Genomic DNA, 17,373 nt, shown 5'->3' with positions numbered 1-17,373 from the left:
ACTGCATGTGACAGCTTGCTTGAGAGGAAAGGCTGACACAACTAAGGGAGTTAGACAAATAGTGCCCAGGTGACAATTTCTGAGACCTGGATCCAACTGAGCCTGAGGTTTTCTCAATCTGGCACTACCCTGTTACATTTCTTTTTAGCTTAAAACAGTTTAAGTTTCTGGAACTTGTTACTGAAGGAGTTCTCACTGACACACAAAAGCAGTAAGAACTCAGTGGGTTCACTTTCTCTGTACTTTATTCCTATTTTTCACTCGGCAGTGTGTTGGGAAGCTTAGTGTGTCTAACAGCTTTAAGAGTCTGGTTCATGATTGGCCTGGTGGTCTTCCTGACTGTCTTGCCAGGATTATCATAATAAATAATCAGGATTTAACCCAATCCTGTTCAAGTGTATTTTTATATGTATTAAGCAGGTCTTTTTATTCTGATATTTTGACATCTGGGTTCTTACTGGTGAGACTGTTCCTCCCAGGCCTAGCTGATTCCTAGAGGTAGTAACAGACCACCTGTGAACATGCCTTCTATATGCAAATCAACCAATCCAGAGTCCCTAACCCAAAGTGACCCTGTTTATGGAGCTCTTATACCTCCAGGCCACTATCTACCTGCCTTAAGCATCCCAGGGCTGGGTACCAGACAATGAGGGATGGCCCGTATCCCCAGAACCCACCCAAACTATTCCAACTAACCAATCACAAACCTGCTTAGCCTGCTTACCCTGCCCCACTTGTTCCTTCCTGCAAAACCACAACAGAGACTCTTACCCATTCCTACTTCCCCACTCCTGCCGCCTCCCAACTGACCCCCCCATGTGGCCTTGCATAGCATGGTCTACCCCCTCCTTTCAGGGACTGTGAGGAAAGTACCTTTTTAATGGCAATTGTCTCCTGATCTGTTGGCTTCACCATGCTTGAATAATAATAGAACCTGCATTTAAAATGCTGTGTATTTTTTAAGGAGCCAAATAATTTTTTGAAGTGTAATATCTACTGTGAAATGCACAGATCTTAAATGTAAAATTTAATGAGTTTTGAAAAATATATATATCCATGCAACCAACCAAGATTTAGAACATTATCATCACCTCAGAAAGTTCTCTCATGTATCCTTCCATTGGCTGGTCTTTTAAATTCAAAAGCTAGGCATTCCTCAGAGTGAGAATTCCAAATAGCCTCAGAACAGAGCTTTCTGAGAAATCAGTGTTAGTTTCTGCTGAGAAAGCTCAGAATTAGGAGCCCCTCGAAATTGGAGTTGCTGTTTAGAGCGTCACCTTTGGCCTCAGAATGCCCAGAGAAGTCCCAGGAGTAAGACTGTGTCTTAGGCAAGGGTGCTGCAGACTGACTTGGGAGGGTCAGGAAGAATTTCTCCTTGGGACATAGGGTTAGCGGTCACTCAGAAGTCTCCTCTGTAAAGGCTTCCTAAATCACCAGTTGGAACCGATCTTTCCCTTACCTACATTCTCTTAGCACTTTGATGACAAGCACAAAATCTGTGCTCTGACAAGGATCTTAGAGACCATCTGTTATATAATAACCTAATTCAAAAATCAGAAAAATGGTTTGTCAAACAAATATTTGTTTATTTATTTATTTTGAGTAAAATAAAGATCCAAGGAGCCAAATATCCTTTATACTTTGGCTGCCAGGAAACTCAACTAAATTCAGTGCCTACTTAATGTAATAAATTCATCCCAGATGTCTGATAACATTTATTTCATGGCTTCTTTTAACCAAATTCTTTTTAAAAATATGTTTCATTGATTATGCTATTACAGTTTCCCAATTTTTTAAATTTAATTATTGTTCAAGTACAGTTTTCTGTCTTTTACTCCCATCCCAGCCCACCCCCCCCCAATGCTGCCCACCTCCCTTCCATTTCCACCCTCCTTAGTTTTTGTCCACCCCCCTTAGTTTTGTGTCCTTTATACTTGTAGTTTCCCAATTTTTCCCCCTTTGCCTCCCTCCACCCAGTAACCTCCATTCCCTCTGGCAATCCCCCAACCCTTAGTTCATGTCCATGGGTCATGCATATAAGTTCTCTGGCTTCCCCATTTCCTATACTATTCTTAACCTCCCCTTGTCTATTTTGTAACTACCAATTTGTACTTCTTAATCCCTGCATCTTTTCCCTCATTCTCCCTCTTCCCCCTCCCAAATGATAACCCTGTAAATGTTCTCCACATTTAATTCTCTTTCTGTTCTGCTTGTTTGCTTAGTTTTTTTTTTTAGATTCAATTGTTGATAGTTGTGAATTTAATGTTATTTTAATGTTCATAGTTTTGATCTTCTTTTTCTTAATAAGTTCCTTTAACATTTCATGTAATAATGGCTTGGTGATGATGAACTCCTTTAGCTTTACCTTGTCTGGGAGGCACTTTATCTGCCCTTCCATTGTAAATGATAACTTTGCCGGACAGAGTCATCTAGTTGTAGGTCCTTGCTTTTCATCACTTTGTATACTTCTTGCCAGTCTCCTAAACTGCAGTTTCTTTTGAGAAATCTGCTGACAGTCTTACGGGAATGCCTTTGTAAGTAACTAATTGCTTTTCTCTTGCTACTTTTAAGGTTCTCTATTTATCTTTAGCCTTTGGTATTTAATTATGATATATATGGTGTGGTCCTTTTTGTGTCCATCTTGTTTGGGATGCTCTGTGCTTCCTGGACTTGAATGTCTATTTCCTTCACCAAATAAGGGCAGTCTTCTTTCATTATTTTTTCAAATAAGTTTTAAGTTTCTTGCTCTTTCTCTTCTCCTCCTGGCACCCCCATGGTGCAAATGTTGGTATGTTTTAAGTTGTCCCACAAACTGCTTACTTCTTGTTTTTTTTTTAAATTTTTTTCTTCTTGTTGTTCAAGTGAATGTTTCTTCCTTCCTTACATTCCAAATCATTGATTTGATTCTCAGCTTCATCCACTTTACTGTTGATTTCCTGTAAATTTTTCTTCATTTCTGCCTGGGTCTTTTTTATGTTGTTGACATACCCAGTGAGTTCTTTGGGCATCCTAATAACAAGTGTTTTGAACTCTGCATCTGATGGATTGCTTATCCTCATTTTGTTTAGTTTTTTTTTCTGGAGTTTTGTTCCATTCTTTCATTTAGGACATGTTTCTTTGTGTCCTCATTTTGGCAGCCTCCCTGTGTTTTTTTTTCTTTTCTATGTGTTAAGTAGAGCTGTTTTGACTCCTTGTCTTAGTAGCATGGTCTGTTGTAGAAAAGCACACCTGTAAGTTGGATGAGGTGGAGCCTTAAGTAATCACCAGGGTGGGGGCAACCCATGCAAACCAGGTTGATGGGGTCTCAGATACGGTGTTGCTGCTCTGTGGCTCTGTGTGGAAGAGGGCTCAGAAAGGGACAATGGCTACTGTCTGGGCCCTGGAGTGTTTCCTGGGAGGAAGCTGTCTCTTGGTACTTGCCCTACTGCCAGACACTTCAGTTTCTCCGTGTGTGCCATTGGTGCTCTTTAAGCTGCCACCCTGGTGCTGGAGCCCAGAGGGAGTGAATTTCTCAGGCCCTTTGAGAGGAGATGCCTGGGAATCCTGCAGTTTCTTCTGTCACCCCAACCTCTACTGTTTTTTATAACCAGAAGTTATGAGGGCTTATCTTTCTGACACTGGAACCTGAGCTGGGTGGTCTGGTGCGGGGCTGGGATCCATCATTCCTGAGATATCCCTTCCAATTTTTATCTACCACACATAGGTGTGGGACCACCAATTCTGTGTTCCTGTATCTCTGTGTTTCTGTCCCTGCTACCCACCTGGACAAATGTGACTTCTTTAATTCCTTGGTTGCTGGACTTCCACACAACTCAACTTTCTAATGATTCTGGGTGATAGTTGTTTTGTAATGTAGTTGTAGTTTTTGCTGTGGTTCTGCAAGGAGGCAAGCCATGTTTACCTCCATCTTGAATGGAAGTCCAAAATTTCTCTCTCTCTTTTTTCTCTTACTGTCAATTTTTAATTGGTATTATATTCATTTTTTGTAAGATGCCTGAGAATTCTTGTAGCTTTATAACATCTGCAGTGCATCAGACTTATTTATATGTCTGTCTGTCTTGCTTTCTCTTCCACAGCTTAGCAAAATGCACTGCTTTACGAAGGACTCAATAGACACTTAAAAAACTGAATGGACTATGACCAGAAGAGACCTACTACTAGATTTTCCCATTTGAAAAACATTCTCTGAAGGGGATGACCCTGGGGAGGGCCAGCCGTGATACAGGAGAGGACTGTATTAGCAGGACCCACATTTCAGTCCTCCCCGGCAGACCCAAGTTCCCTCAGGAGCACCTTTCCACAGGGGACATACCTCTCCTGCGTGCTTTCTCTTTTGAGGGGTGTTGAGTGTGGAGGTGAATCTCTGCTGGGAAGATGAGGAGCTCTGCTGGGGGCTCACTGGCTTTACATCGTCTCCTCAGGGTATCCAGGGCTCTGGGTGGTTCTTCTGAGATAGGAGGTAATTTCAAAGCCTTTGAATACTGAAGAAAATATAAAAACAAAGTACAACCAATTCAAACCCTGCTGCCTGCAGGGCACAAATGGCATGGAATCTTATTTTATCTCTAGCACTAAGTGCTGCTGAGTGTAGCTTCAGTACCCATAGCTGAGAAGTAAAACTAACCAATCTGGGACCAGGTATCTGACTAGGTGGGAACTCAGCTCTGCCTGTTCATCCAGCCTCTGATTCTTCTGAGAGGTATAAATGTGATCAATTCAAGAGCCTTTGAGAGGAAAAATTATCTTTCTTTCTCTCACAGCTGGAAAGTAAGCTAGACTGAAATGGCATAGCTGAGATTTCTATGTATGGAGGGGGAAAAATCATTGGTATAGTGTCGTTATGGAAGAAAATCAAGGAGCAGAACATTGACTATGCAATCTTTTAGGTAAGAACAAGCAGAAAAGAGAAATATACATTTGTGTTTGCTTACCTTGTGCAACCTCTCTAAGCTTCAATTGCTTCCTCTGGAAAATAAGAGTAATCACACTACCTCCCTCAAAGGAGGTAGGTAGATTGCCTTGAGGATCAAATGAGCTAATGATACGTAGTTACAATAATGTTCAGAACTAGGCTTATGTCTATGATATTTCTTTGAGAGTAGACTCTCCTCTCATTGGGCCTTAATATCCCATTTTGCCATTAGTGGAATATCTATGTATCTCTACACTTCTGTAATATGAGATAGCTAAAAAGAACCACTATGTGTCAGAATCAGCTACAACTTTAGCCCAATTTTGTGTCTAAACCCCCCCCCAAATGTGTGTGTGTGTGTGTGTGTGCAGAGACACTAGGGATAGTACTTAGACCTCTGTCTCCAATTATTCAAAAGTTACAGAAAAATTATCCTTTTAGTTTGCAGCTTTAAAATTAAAAAAAAATTCTCACCAGAGGATATATTTATTGACTTTAGAGAGAGGAAGGAGAAGAGGGGGAGAGAGAGAAAGAGAAAGAGATGTGAGAGAGAAACATTGATTGACTACCTCACATACACACCCCGACCAGGGATGGAACCTGCAAACTAAGTATGTGCCTTGACTGGGAATTAAACCCACAGCTCTTTGGTGTACAGGCCGAAGCTCCAACCAACTGAGCCTCCTGTCAGAAGGTTTGCAGCTTTTAATATATGAACTTGGCTCTATGAAATGTGTATATTGTGCTGGGTTTCAGGGAGTTCAATTTAACAGAAGGAAAAATAAAAACCTTCCTCGCCTTTTTAATATTTGAAAAGAAAAAAAAGGATCAGAAACACACATAGGCATCCTACATGTTTAGAGTTGAATGAGGAAGGAAATTCAACCAAATATATGCAGAGGAATATTTATAATTTTGAGATAGGAAGAAACTGATTAACCAAATGCACGCACATAGGATCTCTGTGTTCCTGGAGACCTTCGCTGCCCAGGTGCCAGCTGCCCACCAAGTGCCCTTTTCTGAATACTGACCTTGTGCGTTTTGTGTGACAAGGTTTGCATTGAGAAATCTACATGGAAACTCAGATGATTTGTGTGAGGCATGGCTAACAGGCCAAGCATTAATTTCTTTATTCTAATTAAAAATTTACAGAGTTTTAATTTAGTGGAACATATTGCTTTCCTCTGCTAAACCGTATACATGGGTTGAGGTGAAGGACCCCTGTCTTCTGAGGCTTGTCCAGTTCTAGGCTGGCCTGGGCTGTGAGACTGGGGGCTTTCCTCAGGCCTGCAGGAGTCTGGCAGGTCATGCCTGCTGGTCCACAGGAACCTGAGAAGACAGGTTGGGTGGTTGGAAATGTGAAAATCAGCTTAGACACAGGGACTCCGAGAAAATCCTGAACAGACTGAAAACAGCCTCCCTCACTGGCATGAGAACAACCTGGAGTGCCCATGGCTCCTCCAGGGCCACTTCAGATGACACGAATGCCCACAATTAAATAACATTACTATAGTTCCCAGTGGGACACAAGACACTTTCACCAAAACACATCATTTCCTTTCTTCCTTCCATTAGCCCTGTGAGGTTGGCATTATTATCCATTGAGTGACCACACAATTGAGATCACTAAAGCTCAGAGGGGTGAGCGACCTGCTTAAGCTCACACAGCTGCTTTGGGGCAGAGCATTCTGGAGCCCCTGCTGGTTCCCACTCAGCACAGGTGCCTCTAAACTACCAAAGACCCCCACATAATTGCAAGGCAGGACCAGGCCAGAGACAGCTAAGGGCATTTTTAAGGAAGATGGTGTACCTGACTTCTGAAGGCGTTGATAAACCTGCAAAATTTACCCTACATTTTCAAAGGGGGACAAACCCTCAACTAAGCAAAAGCATTGCTGGATTTGAGATCTCCAGCATTTTCAGTTTGAAGTGAATCAATTGCTTACAAACTCAAATTCTGTCCTTACTTGTTTATAGATAACCCCCAACCCTTTAATAGAGCAGAGGATTCTGTTGCCACTAGAGAATACAGTAGCATCATATGCTTTATGGTAGAATTGGGGCATCTAAAATACCTGGGACTTCACCATATTCAACACTTCGTAAATTACTACAGCTTTATTCCAGCTCCATCCACATGGAGAGCTCAGAAGTGAGTAAGGCCGGTTCTGTTTGAGAAATCCCTTTGAATCACCTCATTCCTAAATTGAAATTAATCTTTTAAATGCACGTGTGCATGGATATGCATATACACACACACACACAACCTTTTTCGTCTTCAATTCCCCAGCTGTGTGCTTTTCTGAGTCAGTGGCAGATGCTACAGGAGGGAAAAGGCATCTTTCAGCAGGTGGCTCCTGTAACAAGTGGCTGCTTCTGCCCTTGTGGAGTTTCATATTCCCTGTAGAAACAGTATGGGCATGAGAACTTATTAATTGCACATATAAGGAGGGACAGTTGACTTGTAACTTTTATAATTGTGGGGTTAATGGAAAGAGAGACAAAGAGAGTGCTGAGGTGCTGAGACAGCCATGGCTTTGGATGAAGCAGGTTTGGGGAGCCCTCATCTCATTATCTGGTTGGGTTCTTGCTGGCTGAGTGAGGTGATAGAGAGGATGGTAATAATAATAGTTGAAATACTCATACATTAAGTGCTAAATATGGGACAAGAATTATGCAAAGTATTCTACATGTATTAGCTCAATTCCCACAGTAGACTTATGGAGGTATTATTATTATCCTCATTCTGCAGATGAGGAAACCAAGCCCCAGAAAGATTAAATAATGTATCTAAGATCAAATCTAGAAGAGGAGGGTAATTTGAACCTAGGCAGTCTGATTATAGAATGTGTATAGTTGAGTACTAGGCAAATAAGAGTTTGTCAGTCTCATTCCCACCTCCACCTGAACTTTGGCTGTTACTTTCTAAGGTGAGTGGCATGAGGAAGTAACACTCAGCCTGCCTTAGTGTTCTCCAATGAACTCTGCATGGTTAGGCTTACCCAGATTAACAAACAAGATATTTGGCTTCTTACCGCTGATATTTGCCTTCCTATTGGGGAAAGCGTTGCCATAGAATGTAATGTGGGATTTGTCACTCAGCAGCCAAGAATGATCAATCTGGGCATGCCCAAAGGCCCTTGTGGAGGTTTGCTGAATTTTTTCATTGTGGCTTTCCTTTGAAGCATGCATACGATGGTGGTTGTCTATTGACGTAGCCTAGGGAACGACAAATACACATTTCTGTCAATAGATTTTGCAAAGGAACAGAGCAGGTTCCTTTAACAGCCAGACCTTGTGGCTAGACTTGTGGTTCCAAGCATGAGATCTTCCTTGCAGCTTGGAAAGAAAGACATGGTTTTAATAGCAAGATCTCTAATTCTGTTTATTACAATGAAACACTTTATTATTGATGAGAGAAAGAATGAAATTTAACCAGGCCTGACATACAGTGCTTTCTTTTCTTTGACGTGTTAAAAGACTTATGTGGAAGAATGTCTGTGTTTCTGCATCAGCGAGTAGTAGTGTGCATCAGAATTTTCTAATTACAAAAAGGCAAGTCCATACATTCAATCAGATGTCAAAGGAATGGGAGGTGGACTATTAGGTTGCCTTAGTTGAAGCTTCTTCTAGCTTTTTACTATATTCTGTTCACTAGTAGAAGTCAGGTAGACTTTTGTGACATAATAGTATTTGGTGGTCAGGACCTCTTTGGGGAATTTCTTCCTAAATGGAATATACAACAGATAAGAGGGTTGGGGAACTAATACAGGGAAGCTCCTCTTTTCAGATCAGGAGTTGATAAAGCCCATGTTTCATTCAAGAAGCCCTTCGGATCCTCTAGCTGTGGGTAGTAGCTAATGTGGTCATCCAGAATTGACACCATGGACTGCAGTAGCATCTTCCTGTACAGCTCCAAAAACTCTGGCTAGAGATTCACCAGATCCAAAGTTTCATAGAGAAAATAAGTGGAAATAGATACAGAAGCAAGAACCCTCACCCAGCATCTTCTCAACTCCTCCTTGGTTGATGTGCTATAAGAGACCGTTGATAACTAAGTTCCCATCATTGTTGCGTATCCCTGACCGCATGTCCCATAGCTGCTCGCTCTCAGAGGGTCAGGAGTAGGGCCCAAAGACTGGGGTGGGACCTCTAGAGAATACAAAGAAGTTCATCAGTCACGTGAGGATGGGTGACAGCCTGCCTCCATCTCTGAGAAGCTTTTGGAGGAGAGGACAATGTGTCTCAGGAGATATACCTCCTTTTGAGAGACAAAGATGATGGCAAGCCAACCAGATTAATTCTGCTTGGACCTCTAGGGCAGCTCCTGAGCAATGTTGTCTCCATAATCATGAGACAAAAGATTGACCCTGCAGTTCTGGAGTCCCACATGCTACAAAAGTGCATCCATGATGCTGGCCTGTTCAAGTACACAGTGTTGATATGGCCTCGGTTTGTTGCTGAAGCCAAAGCCTAAGAAATTGAGGGCAATCACTTGATGAAACCTCAGCATCAGATCATTCCAGATCTTGTACCAATCACAGCTGCATGTTGGAAAGCTGTGTAAAAGCACAACACTCTCTGGACTTCCAACCACATCCAGAGTCTTGGTAGAAGATGCACAGTCTCTTGTAGGTGAAATATTTGCCTGACGATGTCCATGAGTGAAGCAGGGAAAAGCTGGGGTGCAGGGGGTGGACAGGATGTGCAGATAGGCTGCAAGAAGGGGTATGGCCAGTAGCCCACCTATACCCACCACTTGCTCATCCTCATTCAGGTGAAACCTGGGCTATAAGACTCCATGTTTGGGGAACTGGTTGTACATGTCTATAGTGCAAAAAAGTAAGTTAAAAAATGAAATACTAGTATCATTGACTTTATCCACCAGAAATGCTCCTTCCCTCTCCTTTTCCATTATGTGGCACTTCTCTTTCTCCCTTTCTTGTTCTCACCAGCATATGACCTCCTCGAAAGTCAAACAAGTTTATTTAAGATAGGACCATGTGTCACCTGTGTGGCTCTGAACCACTGTCATCTGTACACACACAGGCCTTAGAGTTCAGAAGGCCTTTTTACATTGAACTCATTTCATTCTCACAGTACCTTGTGAGATCTGTATGATAAGAGCTCCTTTTTACAGAATGGGTAATCAGGCTCAAAGTTAATTGCTTCTTGGACAGGCTCACCACAACTGGTAAGATGCAGACTCAAACAAAGACTTTTCCAACACTAAGGCCAAGAGCTTCCCCCACCCTCGCCCCCTAGAGACTACAGATGCCTTTGTGGGGCAAAGAGACTAGGGAAGATCTGTGATTAAATAAGTTTGGGAGCCCATAAGTTAAAGTGGCTACTTTACCTATAGAACTTCTCAAAAATGGTCTGTATTCAAGTGTGCACTGTGACTCTTCATGAGGGAAACACAGTAGGCAGCTTTTCCCAAATATGTTTGGCTATGATTCCTACCCCCCTTTTCATGAAGTATCTGGCAGCGCTCTACAGGTGACACTTTGGGAAACAGTGGTCAATAGGCTCAGAGTACTCTTCTCTTCTCTGGAGGACCCCAAGAAATGGTGAAGGAAGGGAGCATCCCCTCTGAAGTGAAGAAGAACAATGACAGAGAGGAGCCCATTAGAAATGATACCTCTGCTTGGATTTCATCTTCTTGCCAGGGCTGCTCCCTGAGTGGCAGCAAGTGAGTGCCCTGATTGCTGTGGTTCTTGGCTAAAGAGCCCTGGCCCATGTGTCCACCAGACCCAGCTTTCCATTCATCTAGGCCTGGCTGACATGCAAAGGTGAACAGCGAGTCATCTTTATAACATGGGAGGTAGGCATGGTCCCATTAGCTGCCTTTCTTCTTGTTTTTCTGAGCAAAAGTGTGGACCAAGGCCCTTGTTCCTCTTCCCTCCTTACATCTTCCAGTGCCTTCATGGAAGTGGCAGCCACACCAGAAAAACAGAACGACCCTTCCCAGGAGGTTCAGGGTTGAGTCTTCTTTTCTTGGACTCAGTTTTCTCATCTGTAAAATGGGAATACTGATTTCTTGCCCTCCCTTGTTTGCAGAGTTGTATGGAGCTCAAATTATATTATGAATGTGACAGCCCTTTGTAAACTGTGAAGAACTAGTGGATAAGAGTTGTGATCATGGTGGAGTGACCTGCAGCCCTGCTCTGTCATCATTGAGATGCTGGGTCTGAAGCCCTTGATTTTTAGGTTGTCTGCTGGTTGTTTACTTATGGAAAAACCTCTGCTGAGAGCGCTGTGGTGGGATGGCTGCTTAACTCCCTGAACTTACCCTGTCTGCACAACCCTCAGGAAGAATCTGAGTCAACAGATGACTCCAGCATACTTAATGAATCTTTCATCGATGGTTTAAAGGGTCCTGCAGCTATTTTCATCACTTACTCAAGGTAGATTTATTGCTGAAATGGTCTGGCAAACTTTCTTTGTATGGAGCTGCTTTCTCAACATCTCCACGCTCAGTGGAACAATGCGGGGTTGTCTTTTAACCAGGGGCTCTGGAAGCCTTCAGGGTCTGTGTCTGTTGGAGCGCTGGACTTCTGGAGGCTCCCAGCCAGACTCACTTTCCCTCTATCCTCTCCAATCTTTGTCCTTCCCTAAGTTATTCCCATCCTTGGTGCCATTGCATCCAGAGCCAAACGCCTACTTGTAGGCTACTCCCTCCCTTTAGCTCTTCTTCCTCTGTCCATTGGCTTCTAAGGCTACTTTCGGGCTGAGCTGATGCTGAGAGTGTTGCTGGAACAGATGTGGACTTGAGCTCAGGTTCAGAGGAGTCTCCTCAGGTTTCAGTGGCCCAGGGAAGCCTGAGGAGCCCTGGGGACCCCTCAATCTGAGGAGGCCCATGGCCATATTAGGCCTGCCTCCAAGAAGACCTGAACTCCTAACAGCATAGGCAGCAAACACAAGGCTCTCAGGCCAAATTTGGCCCTCCACCTTGTTTTATCTGGCCTGGCACCTTGTTTCTACCTGGTGGCAGTGCCAAGTTCTTGCTTATCTGTTAAGAAGTAGTTACATTTATACAGTCCTAAAATTACATTCAGCCCTTTGGAGGTCACTGCAAGGCTGATGTGGTTCCTGGTGAAAATGAGTTTGACACCCCTGCCTTACAGAGTATGGCCTGCAAGATCTTGTGTGTTCCACAATGATCCTTTGGGGTTAAGCCAGACTTCAAGTTCATTCTTCCTGGTCAGATTCACTGGGAACCAAATTCTGAGGGTAGAGGAAGTAAAACTTTGGCCAAATGGTTACACTCTTATAGCAGACTGAGTTGCAGGAGCCGGTGTTGTAGGTCCAGGAATATAGAGAGGCATTCTTCCCTTTGGCTGTATCCCAGGTCATTCTGATTATGTAGCTCAATCAATGCAATCTTTGATTATGTAGCTCAACCAAGATTCTTCTCAGTAAGCATCAGCTCTGGCTCATTTGCTTATGCTTAATAAAAACAGATTGCAAGTAAAGTATTGGAAGTTTCAGTTGGTGAAAGGAGACCACAAATCTTGGTCTCTCTATATTTCAAATATGGATTCAGAGTACCCAAATAATGTGAATTGTGGTAGCAATTTAGAATTCTTACAAAGCTTGCCTTTTTTTTAACTTCCGTCCTCTCCTGTGATTTTTCACAACAATCCAGAGATGGTAGAAGGCAGCTACTGTTACTCTCATTGGGTAGATGAGCAAACTAAGGATGCAGGGAATATAGGTGACTTGGCCGACATCACATTGCTGGGGGATCTGGGATTTGCAGCCAGGACTTTTGCTACTTTTCCAAATAGAAAGTCTGGCAAAGAGAGGGAGGCTATGGGGAGAAGATGTTAAAACCAATAAAACCATTGGTTTGAAATTCAGGTTGTAGACTTGGAACTGTTCTTATTTCTTAAAAAGTTGACACTGGTCTTGTGATTGTGGGAAATTGGGCATTGCATTCAATTAGTAATTATGCTTAAAAAAATACAAGCTAGGGAGGTCTAGAACTAACATTTCTTGAGCGCTATATGCCAGATACTACTTTATCCCCTTTAACTGTCATATCTAATCTTGTGAGGTAAAGGTAGAAATGGTCATCTCCATTTTATAAATGAGAAAAACTGAAGCCCAGAGAGGTCACATGGCTTGGAATCTGGTGCTAATGGCCACATGTTCATTTGGTTATGTTATGTTGCCTCTTTGTTTTTTGCCTGATTGTGATAGCTCCTTGGAATGTGGAACATCAATTAGGGCAGTCGCTTGATCTCTCAGGTGCACAGCAGTGATCCACCCCCAGAATGGAAATATTCTAGTCCTCCGTCCAGTTGTTTTAGATCCCAAGGCATCAAAGTCTAAGAATATTAACTGAAGACAGTAGGATTTTTACAGAAAGAAGAACTAAGGCAATGGCAAGGTGGGGTGCCATCTGGGGAAAAGCAGAGGGTCCAAATGCAGTAGCATTTCCTGGGTGAGTTTACCACTCCCATGGCATGGGTAGCCCCAAAACTTGATCCCTTCAGTGCCCCTGAATCAACTGGTCTCAGGGATATGGAGACTGATGCATAGACTAGGGTATTAGTTTAGAAGAGAACTACAATGGGTTGACCAGCATATTTCCTGCAGATAAATTACAGTGGTATCAGGTTATGACCACATTCCCTGGTGCTATAGTCAAGACTCAAGGGAGGTATACTGCAGGAATATTTAATGGCACCAGGCTCTCCACTCATTTGATAGACTGGATCCTCTACTTATCCAGACCAGATACTTTTCCAAGGACAGGGCTTGATTAGGCACTGCCATTGTTTCCAGAAATTTTCTTTTTAATTTCAGAAAAATTAACTTTATGTAAGGTTCTTGTTCTTTCCTTCTGTTTTCTCAAAAACTCTGGTACTAGCCAAGGCCCATTCTTTGTCTATTACTGCTACCTCATTATCTTTTCCCATCTCCTAATTTAGTAAAGGCAACTTCTAGCTCTTTTAGTGCTTCAAGTTCTCAAGAATAATATTGACAAGTAAAATCTCCATAGCACTAAACAGCTTACAGACGGCTCACAACAATTTCCTGTGCAGTAATGAAGTAGGCCTTATTATGTTCATTACAGAGATAAGCAAACAGAAGCTCAAAGAGGTTAAGTGACTTGCTCAAGCAAGATACACATCTAGTAAGAGAGAGAATAGCCATTGCAATCAAGATTTCTGACTCCAAAGTCTGCATTTTTTCTTATGACATCACCACTAAACCACCAGCTTAAAGAATGTTGGAGTGGAACAGACCTAATAAATCGTCTAAAATCTAGACCTGCACTGTCCAATCTAGTAGCCATTCACTACATGTGGCTAATTGGATATTAACTAAAAGTAAATAAAATTAAAAAACTCAGTCTCTCACTTGCACTACCTACATTTCAAGTGCTCAGCAGCCACACGCAGTCAACACATACAGAACACTGGACAACACAACACTGGACAACACATACAGAACATGCCACCACTGCAGAAGGTACTGTTGGACGGTGTTGGTCTAGACTAAGGCCCTCATTTTACAGGTGAGGAAAGTGAAACACAGAGTCCCTAGGCCTTATTTTGGGAAACTCCATTTTAAGGAGTTAAAAATCTAAATATTTGAGATCCTTCCATAAAATTGACATGTACCTTATTCAAAAGGCATTTTGTTGTTGAATCAAAAATGGAAGGAAGACAGGCAGGAGGTGGTATTTGGGGGGTATACCTGAAAGATCCTGTCGTGGCCTCTGGTTCTCTGGTACACTAAAGTGACTTTCTTGGAGCAACACGGAATCTTTAGTGTATCCTGAAGAGTAGGTCAGGAGCTATTGGTAGAAATAATGGTCACCCATGTCAAGGTCTTACAGGTAACACCAGTCTTGGCTTTGAACATTGCCCATTAAGGAAGACAATTAGATATGAGGGATTAAAAAAATCAGGGAACCCATAACTGGTCCTTTACCCAGTGTGTTGGGAGCTTCTGGTCCTGTGCAACATGTGAGTCTTCCCAAGAATTCTTCCCAAGAACTGGGTCTCTCTGGTGGGAGAAACATTGTGCTTCTTTGGGGTTGGGGAAAAGGCTCCTCCTGCTTCAGGAGAAGAATCCAAAGGTTTCTCCTAGATGTATTCTGCTTGCTTCTGGACGCTTCTTGATTCTCAGTCCAGATATTCTCAATCCAATAAATACCAAGCATTTATTGAGGGCTTACCAATGGGCCTACATCTTTGCTAGGCATTTGAGTAGACACAGAAGAATCAGCCATAGGCCATTTTTAAAGGCACTGGCAGTTTGTTGGAGAGACTAAGCTCTCCTGTGCTCAACTGTGTGGCTTCAACTGTCAGTGTGATGTGAGTTCGGTAAATGAGCTCAGTATTGATTGAAGTTGTCAGAGAAGCCTTTGTAGAAGATGCGGGCCTGAAGGGTGGGGAGGATTTATCATAGGGGTGAAAAGATGGGACCAGAGGACAGGTTAACACCACCAAGGTGGTGAGCTCTGAGATGTGAGGGGAGGTTGGGCACAGGCAGGCCACTGGGCCAGTGCTCTCATACCACAGTATAGCTATTGTCTTCCAGTGTGAGGGTTTCACCCCTCGAGAGGTGCTTTGGTGAGGAACTATGGTAAGGGTCCCAAGGATGAATCTTTTCTTTAACTGCCCTTTGTAGTCATATGACTTCCACAGAGGCAGGGTCTGAGACATTTTTTGATGTGAAGGCTTCTTGTCATTGAAGATGTTGGGCCTGGACTGTGGAGGGGTGGCCTGCTCTGCCCTCTGCCCACCCAGTGCTAAAGACACCTTTGGTTAAGAGGCTCTTTCTAAGTAGTGTTAAATAAATGGAATTTCCAGTAACTGTGGGCATGCCATGAAAGTAAAACCAATTGCTATTCAAGTCCACATCTTTCATTTTTTTGAAGTCATTACTTATTGGGGAGAGAGTTTTCTCTCCTTTCCCAAGGTAAACCTACCAAGCAAGAAGAAAGTTAGTTTTCCTTCAGTCCTGTCTGTTTGTTGGGGCTGAAGAAATGGAAAACTGCCCAGTGGGCACTGGCAAATCCTACTGCTCACCCCTCTCATCCTAATAGGCTTGCCAAATAAAATATGAGATGTCCAGTTAAAACTGAATTTCAGATAAACAATGAATACTTTTTAGTAGAAATATGTACAAATATTGCAAGTTTATCTCTCTGTGTGTATGTATGTGAGTGTGTGTGTATGCACTAAATCAAACAACTCTCCCTAATCCCCAACCATTTCCTGTTTTCGTTTTTAGACCTTTATTTACAGAGTGTTTTGGGGTCTCTGTTTAGCAGAGGAGTGTTCGTTTTACTGCTAAGCGGATTGTGCTGGACAGCCGCCATCTTTAAGAGGAGGAGGCCTAACATTTCCCCTTTCTGGAGGATCTGAGATTACTCAGAAGGGAAACTAAGGAATGTTGTGAGGAATGTTGAGCCAGGGGTGTGGGGAAGATCTGGTTTCTGGTCCCAGCTCTGCTTTTGACTATATAACCTTGGACAAATTACTTTGCCCCCCAGGGCGTCCTTTTCCTTACCTTGTAAAACATAGGGATTGAAGTGAGGTACCTGAAGTCTCAGAGTGGGGAAGGTTGAGAAGAAAGTTCTACTGGGGATGTGGAGGGTAAAGCTGCTGAGAGGAGCTAGAATGAAGGCAAGACTTTCCTTCCTCCCCACACTTATGTTCCTCTGGAAATAAGAATAAAGAGTGAAAGGTATGAGAGTGACTTGCACACTACTGAGCTCACGTACCTTTGTTTTAACACAAAATTGGACCTGAAAATTCTGGTGTTTAAGTCTTGATGGAAAACACTCTCTCACACCAGAATGTGAGGCAGGGCAGCTCAAGGTGCACCTCCTCCCACTTCTCCACTGACTTGCACATTGGGGCCTATACATGGTGTCAGGGAGCCATGTCAAGAAACCTCAGAGGTCTTGGCTCTCTGGTTGGCCTCAGTTGCCAGGCTGTGTCCTGTTCCCTCTGTGGGGACACCAGTCAGGAAACAGCGTGGCTGCTGAGCCCTGAGCCTCACATTGATTTAGGCTGGTTAGCACAATCCTCATCAGTAATCCAGGAGACTCCTGGAAGGTGCTGGAAGGTACCAAATGCCTCAGCCAATAGACAGAAACCGAGATCCCACAGAGAACAGCTCTAAAAGGCCCCTGCAGATTTTCGGTTGGAAGAAGGAAAAATGAGAAATGCCAGACCCCACGTTGAGATAGAGCATCAGAAAAGGATAAACAGCCTCGGAAGAAAACATATTACTTAGTTCAGTCTATGGAAATAATTTTAGTAGCCCTGGGCAGCAGTGGGAAAGCCAGCTTGACAAATCAGCATCATCATTTAATGTTTTTAAAATGAATAATGGGACAGAAAAACTATGTCCATGTTCGTGGGGAACCTGGCATTTTAAAAATATCGGTCTCTGCTGACTTTCATTTCAGCCAGGGAGAATTTTCTGGG

The 17,373-nt window shown here is 43.0% G+C and overlaps 1 protein-coding gene and 1 pseudogene across 1 annotated transcript in view; both read right to left on the bottom strand.

The window, feature by feature from the left end:
* KIAA2012 (KIAA2012 ortholog) overlaps nt 1-17,373 on the bottom strand; it is a 114,464-nt gene that overhangs the window by 80,140 nt on the left and 16,951 nt on the right. Inside the window, 6 exon segments of the mRNA XM_053665090.1 lie at nt 4,313-4,481; nt 7,180-7,313; nt 7,939-8,131; nt 10,554-10,681; nt 10,794-10,807; nt 14,548-14,723. Of these exon segments, the coding sequence (XP_053521065.1) occupies nt 4,313-4,481; nt 7,180-7,313; nt 7,939-8,131; nt 10,554-10,681; nt 10,794-10,807; nt 14,548-14,723 (814 nt within the window).
* Nucleotides 8,704-9,870, bottom strand: LOC119055274 (mesoderm-specific transcript protein-like; annotated as a pseudogene).

The sequence above is a fragment of the Artibeus jamaicensis genome, unplaced genomic scaffold (genome assembly GCF_021234435.1).
Source record: "Artibeus jamaicensis isolate MK-2021 breed Jamaican fruit bat unplaced genomic scaffold, CSHL_Jam_final contig_391, whole genome shotgun sequence".
NCBI lineage: Eukaryota > Metazoa > Chordata > Mammalia > Chiroptera > Phyllostomidae > Artibeus > Artibeus jamaicensis.
This window is presented reverse-complemented; position numbering and strand designations above follow the sequence as displayed.